Source organism: Curcuma longa, chromosome 21 (assembly GCF_044706935.1).
Source record: "Curcuma longa cultivar G26 ecotype Majalengka, Jawa Barat chromosome 21, ITB_CL_G26_1.1, whole genome shotgun sequence".
Lineage (NCBI taxonomy): Eukaryota > Viridiplantae > Streptophyta > Magnoliopsida > Zingiberales > Zingiberaceae > Curcuma > Curcuma longa.
Window position 1 is genome coordinate 6,392,627 of NC_133881.1, and position 7,435 is coordinate 6,400,061.

A 7,435-nucleotide genomic window follows, 5' to 3' on the forward strand; every position below is an offset into this window, starting at 1 on the left:
TCTTCTCCTGCATCCCAGAAGCTCTCATCAACTCAGACGAAGGCTCAGGCGACTGTGATGCCTTCATCGCCCTCAGTGTCATCTACTGTTCAACTCCCACGGTGAGGAGGGTCCGATGACGTATCCAGGAGCAGTTCTCAACCGGAACATTTATATATAAAAAAAGCATCTTATTTCTAAATAGTTTTATAGTTACACAAATGAATGTAAAACTTTTAAAAATATTCTCCTCCTAGAAAGTCCTTACTTTGACCATAGAAAATCTTTAAAATATTTTGATCATGATTTTTTAATAGTCAAAATAAAAAAATATAAAGGTATTAATAAATGAACAAAAATAGAAAGAATTCCACTCCTACTCAATAAAAATTTATAGGGGAATAATACTTGAATTGTTAGCATTTATATGCTATCAATTATGATAGGCTCATAATCAATCAACATTGAAAGTCAATCATAATGGTCCATAAAATACAAATAATATTTGATTTATCTATAAATTCAATTCTTATATAAACAATTAATAATCAAAGAAAGTATATATCTTTTATTTTAATAATTAACATTTATATTTACTATATATACTGAGAACTCCAATTTGGTTAATTCTTGCTTTAGATTTAAACAAATAAGCAATTTTATTTGATGGATTTTCGTCAATTCATATTGAATTCATTGAATTACTCCAAAGAAATAGCTCTATTCATGCCATTGCAATGTACCAAAGGAAAATATAATCATCTGACATTTCATATTGCATTCACCACTGACAAGCTAATTAAGCACACTGTCATATGATTCACGCGGTTCTCCCAAAGAAAAGAAGAAACCAAATCCACTTCAAGCACTAGGAATTACAAGCAAATTTAGCAATACCAGCTTTATTTAGATCACTGCCTGCGATCGACTGAGCTTGGCTTAGCTCCTCGTTGTTCTAAAGACTTACGGACTTCAGAGCATCACCCTTCTGTTCCAGACTCACCAGCAGACTGTCAAAACTCTTCTTGAAGGAATCGACACCCTCTGCCTCAAGCTGAGCCCCAACTTCATTCCAGTCGATGCCCAACTTCTCTAGCGCACTGTAAACTCCCTCTGCCTCTGATATATTTGAATCGATGGTCCTTGAGACAACACCGTGATCGATGAAGGCTTGAAGAGCCTGGTCGGGCATGGTTGACACCTGAAACCACAGATGAAATCATTCAACTTTATGCCAAAGACTCAACAGAATACCGATCCCTTTGTCTGGAAGAAAACCAAAGCTGAATGAGCTAACTTCTAAAGATGCACAATTTATGCAGTTTCACCTACTTAGTATCATCTTTTTTTTTATTTTTCATAACTATTTGATATTATTTTATTTTTAGATTAAGGCTGGACAGGCCAACCCAGGCCTAGCTCCAGGTAGCCAATGTCCATGCCGGTGCTTGGTCTGGGTTAACACCAACTCGCATGGTTCTGCTAGTGCCAAGCTATCTCAAGCCTAGTCACATGCAGCATGGCATAGCATCATGGAAGTATGCAACTAGTGACCAGGTTGCACTATGCTTGAAGCTCTTGCGTAACCAAGGCAAGTCCAGTCCATATTCCAAACTGAAGGATAATAAAAGTATCTCCTGTGCTGCTTTATAACAGAATACTTTCACATATGCATGCAGTCTAAAGGAATGTTTAGATGTAACTCACCGTATCAGGTCCAATGAGAGGATCTACATAAAGGGTGTCAGGATATGCAGGATTCTTAACACTTGTTGAGGCCCATAAAAGTCTCTGCTTTCTGGCACCCTTCTTCACTAAAGCTTCCCACCGGGGACCGGAAAACTTCTTCTGATATAGTTTATAAGCTAGAGTTGCTTGAGCTACTGCAGCCTGTGGATTCCATCACACAAAAGATGACCATCATTAGCAAATCAGTTTGTTTCTGAGACCAGGCAAAGTGTTTTACCTTTCCTCGGAGATTAAGAGCTTCAGGTGTCCCAATCTTTTCTAGCAATTTATCAATGAGGGTGTCGACACGGCTCACAAAGAAGGAAGCCACACTTGTAAGCTTAGACAGGTCACTCAGTCCAGAAGATTCAAGACCATCCAAATAAGCATCAATGACTGCTTCGTATCTAGGAAGTGAGAAGATCAACTGCAGAATTAAGAAGTCTGATCAGTAAAGTAATGGTACATCTAATGAGACATCTGCTAAAGTAACAGACACGAATTTGTAATCAACAGTACTTTTTTTCCCCTAAAATGAATAAATCCCAAACAAGTTTGGCATGAAATTATAGTCTATAGCAGTTGGCATTGAAAATTTTCCCTCTAAAATCAGGTTAGGGACTTATTCACTTATCAAGCCTGAAGTCCTATGAGATTCTATATTAAGTCCAGCCATTAATACTAATATCTATAGTAAATGAAATTTGGAGTTGAATTCCAGCACCCAACGATGGCTTTGTCTGGTGTTGGGCCTGAGTATGACATTTTATGACAGCTGTCACAAAGTTTAACAGGTTCTTATGATGAAGTCAGACATTAATTCAGTAAACATTTTTGAGCAGTTTTAATTGAAGCTGCTTCCATGAAAGACAATACCCAAAAATGCAACAGAGACTAACTAACAATTTGGAGGGGCATGTTGGTTTCCAAAGAAGCTGTAGATGTATCAGTAATTCAAATTCACTACTCAGAGCTGTCTACATTCTGTTTCTCTTGTATAGATAAGTGAATGGGTTATATAGTTCCAGGTTTAAGAATACATCAACTCATGATCTAGCAATTATATCCAGAAAGAGAAATAGAAATATATCTTCTTATCTAAAACAAATGGATTTGGAGTGCTCTTCTTCGTTCGCAGCCCATCATTTCATGAAAAAAAAGGCAATCAAATAATCATTTTGGCATATTATTTGTGCATGCAGCATGCTCTAATGGCGGAGAATTGGAAAGCAACAAAAGTGTAGATGTGCTGGAGACATTTTTGTCTCTCCCCTTTGTCTCAAACAATTAGTTCCAATTCATCTTCTCAATTTTTGCATACCATATTAATTCTCCCCTGACGTTTCATCTTTGTCTATTTCTATACTGTTCTGCTGCTTTGCAGATGCTTAAAAACACCGCTCCTTCTCTGGCCAAAAAAATCATCTCCTTCTCGTGGCCAGGACATTACTTCACCAATTGCCACATCCCCACCGTCAGCCTTGTCATCACACATTGCCAAGATAGGAAGGAACAGACGGATGTGCATGCATCAGTGGGACATTTGCATGCTAGAGGGCAAGAGGTGAACATCAGCATAGAGACGATCATGAGGGACAAATGGTGGAGCTCGGACTTGGTCGTCGCTGGCAAGACCACCACAGCCAGACCACACAGTTTCAGTGATTTATGCAACGTGCACCTCCTATTGCACCACATATGACGATGTTCGAGTTTGTGGATGGTGCTGAAGTACAATTGATGGCATCACGATCAAGGAGGTGTTATCTGTCATGGAGCATGTACAAGGACGTGCTGCTGTGATCGGCCTTGTGGCTCCACAGGGCGACAAGGGTTGTGGTGGACAGTGTCAATGAAAAAAATGCAAGGAAATTACGTAGAAGTCTAGATTTCCAGCAGTAGTAAACATTCCCATCAAATTTTCTTTCTTCTAGTGGAATCATTAATTTTACATAATGACGTTAGTATAATTGTTGTTTTTGAATTACAGTAAGCTGTTGTTGAAGAGAAGCTTTCCACAAGGCACCAATGCAACAAAAAACTTGATGCATCCTAATGCATAGAATATTTGAGCTCTCAAGTGCATGGTGTTGCACGTTCATCCTCTCATATTCTAAATCCTTTAAAAAAGTAAATTTGATTTTTTGATTTCCATTTTGTCCATTTCTCAAATAGTATATTTATTCTATTATATATTTTGATTGGTATAGTTTTTATAGATAAATTACATACCACTCCACATAAAGCAGGTCAAATATCAAAGTAATGATGGTATATTGGATCGTTCTCTTTTGCTGATGACTCATGTTTTCAGAGTAAACTCTGTGTATAACAAGATCTTGCTTCTTTATCTATGAAATGATATAATTCACTACTATTCTGACAAAATTATTTTTAATGACCAATTTTTTCTTTTATATTCAGTGTTCTAACATACCTTTTTAGGATTAGAGTACTTTCATCCTCTATATTCTAGATCCAATCAGCACTAGAACTAATTGGAAATTAGAGCTCAAATTCAATGGCATAAGGAAACTCAGTATCTAATCTATAGAAAATTGTACAGCATATACCAGCAAATGCGCGAGGAAGATAAAACCATACATACTTTAGTTAACTGCACCTTATCAAGCAAGAGAACTACTGGCTGTAGTTAAGAAGGAAACTACTGCAGCTTCACATGCTGCCTAATGTGGCAATCTGCGATACATCTGGCATTCTTGTGAATGTTGCATATATCAACACTTATTTTGGACAAATTTTTTTAGAAAATAAAAATAAAAAGGAAAACAATCTTGGTAATTGAGATGAAGCAAGGTTGTGGATAGGTACATTTAGATCCTAGAGATCAACTAAGGAGATATTTCATAACTAGATGATTTGAATAAAACTAGCACTATCCATTAAGGTGGAGTTCTAATGAACCAATTCCACAAAGAAATGGGTTAGTCATAACATTAGCAGGTATGCAAATAACATTCTGAAATTTGAATAAAATGCAAATAGAAGTTGATTCAGTAACAAAAAAACAATAGGGAAATTGAACTTACTGTCACATTAACACTTATACCAAGTGAAATAACTTGTTGAACTGAAGGAACACATTCAGCTGTGGCTGGAATCTTGATGTAGACATTTGGACGGTCAACAACTTTGTGTAAGCGCTTAGCAGCTTCAACAGTGCCATTAGTGTCGTTTGCGAGCCTGGGCGAGACTTCAACAGAAACATAACCATCGCCACCGTCTGTTTCATCATAAATGTGTTCAAATAGTTTGCAAGCATCTTGAATATCCTTTACAACAAGCCCCCAGTATACACGTTTTATGTCCTTCTCTGATGCTACAAGATGCCTGTATAGAGACATTAGCTTGGTAATTCACAAAGCTTGGAGATACATCAGCAAATAGTGGTGTAAAATAATTAACAATTGAACCATTAACAGATAATTGAGGTTGCTTATTGTAATTGAGAGGTATTTTTATGAGCTTCTAATTAATAAAAGAATTTTCCCTCTAGAAGTAACCACTGTGATAAGTGCTTTTATTCTAGAAAAGCATAATAATATAACGCCAAAGATGAATTGGGAAAATCCACACAAGCAATAAGAAGTTAGATGATTACTAGTTAAATAATACTAGTGGGTAGCGACAACCCAATCATGGTAATAAAATAGAAGTGACCAAAACATGATAGATCATTCACAACTACCTGCAATATCAGAAGCACCTAATTGTCTTCAAACAAAAATGATCAATGTTGACATAGATGAATACCTGAACTGCTCATCATAGGCACTAGATGAAGATATAGCTTTCTGAAAAATCTGCAGCAAAGAGAAAATTAAGGTAAGCTCAAATAGAATAAAAGAGAGTGGCGTTGACTTAAATTTCAAAAACAAATCTTACTGTCGGATTGCTGGTAACACCTCTAACTCCACTGGCAATTAGCGGCAGCAAATCTGTTACTGGGCGACAGAGATTGTCATACCACGGAGATTGTCCTTGAAGCTCATAAAGGTCATGGAGCGTTGTCCTCTTTAATGGGACACCATTTCCATCTTGCTTTGAGCACTTCACACTGGGTAGATATATATAGGTAAAAACAAAGAGTCTTAAATTACTATGTAGAAATAGAGGAAGAGATTAAATTAAACCTTAAAAAGTAAGGGAAAAAACGTATTGAAAAGAGGGGGGAGGGGTGGCCTATTGAATGTCAAGTGCAATTGATGAAAGTTGGTAGTGCAGTGGATGCTGCAAGATCGTGCAAAAGCTAGAAAAAAAATCGATCATAAGATCCAGAAAAGCACCCCGCTGGAACAAAACTAACAAAAACTGGAATCCTAACCAAGAAAAACTCAAAACAACAGATCAACCCAGATTTTAAAAAAAGGATAACAAAAAAAAGGAGGGAGCATACGCCGAAGCACTTCTAGCGGCTCGATCTCTTCGAACAGAGAGGCGGAGGGGAGCACTGCGGCTCAGAACCGGGCTAACTCTGAAGCCGACAGGGAGCTTGGGATCAACTCGCGGCGACGGAGCGGAGAAGGAGGCGAGGGCCGCGTTGGAGAACTTGGAGATCGAGGCCATGGTCGGGGAGGTTCAGATTTGGTGGGCGACGAAGAGAACGAACAAGGAGGGATTTTATTGAGGGAAGGAGAAGCAAAGATGCTTTTGTAGTTGTGTAGGTTGACGCCGCCGGGCCAAGCTGGCGAAGGCAAGCAACAAACTGTGAAGGTAAAAATGTGAGTAGAATAGAGGAGGTTTTTTTGGGGGTAGGTGTAACAGCCACGTGGGCAGGTGGGGAACGCGTGTCGGTCATAAGACAGGAAACACGAATTCACTCGGAAAGAGGACAAAAAAGTAGGAGAAAAAAATTAATAAAAATGTTCTTATTTTCTTATTATGTCCCTGTTAAAGAAATATTAAAATAATATTTTATAATTAAAAAAAAAAAGGATACGTTACATGAAAAATATAACATGAAATTCGACATAATACACTTAACTGCATGACCGTAAATCCTACGGACCAAAATTGCTACTCTAATATATATATTTTAGTAATCCAATCTAGATTTCCTCCAACTAATTTAAATTGAAACATAATTTATTTTAAAATATTTTTCTTATTTAAAATTTAAATTTTAATTCTCTTATCATTCCATTCCTATCACACCCATTGGAGCTAGTCAAAACTCTTTTTAAATGTTTTGGTCAATAATTATTTTTTTCCAAAAAAAATTGTACTCGTTTTAAATGTTTTGGCCAATAATTAATGCCCTTTATGGCTTGCCCGTGATATAGTAAATTTTAATTTATAATTAATCTATGAATTAAAATCAAAGACTGTTTGAATAAGGAACTTGAGTTGACTTTGACATTAACATTTTTCTCTTAGACTTGACTTTTTAACCTTTCAATTCAATATTGTGAAGTATTAAATGGACTGAATTCCTTAGGCATGTAGAGGGAGAACTCAATAAGACTCACGAGTCGAATTGGCCTAGTATTATATATATATATAAACGTTCTAATAATAATAAATAAAGAAAATTTTCTGCCAATAAATTTCATGTTGACATGAGTATTTAGTAGGTCTATACCTACATGATCAACTTTGTATTCTAAAGTACATCAATTTAATGGACATAGATATTGTACTAAGGGTATGATAATGTGTTTTAAAATTCCTAAAGCATCATGGTCATATGAGGAAGACTCTTCACTAG

At 36.7% G+C, this 7,435-nt stretch overlaps 1 protein-coding gene across 1 annotated transcript; it reads right to left on the bottom strand.

The window, feature by feature from the left end:
* Window positions 1-675: 675 nt before the first annotated feature.
* Window positions 676-6,375, bottom strand: LOC141814271 (uncharacterized; the record flags this gene model as incomplete). Its single annotated transcript, XM_074702208.1, is given in 7 exon segments — window positions 676-1,180; window positions 1,687-1,869; window positions 1,946-2,134; window positions 4,758-5,058; window positions 5,482-5,531; window positions 5,614-5,785; window positions 6,125-6,375. Coding segments are annotated over 7 exon segments (1,311 nt in total). The 3' UTR covers window positions 676-934.
* Between the last annotated feature and the right edge of the window lie 1,060 nt (window positions 6,376-7,435).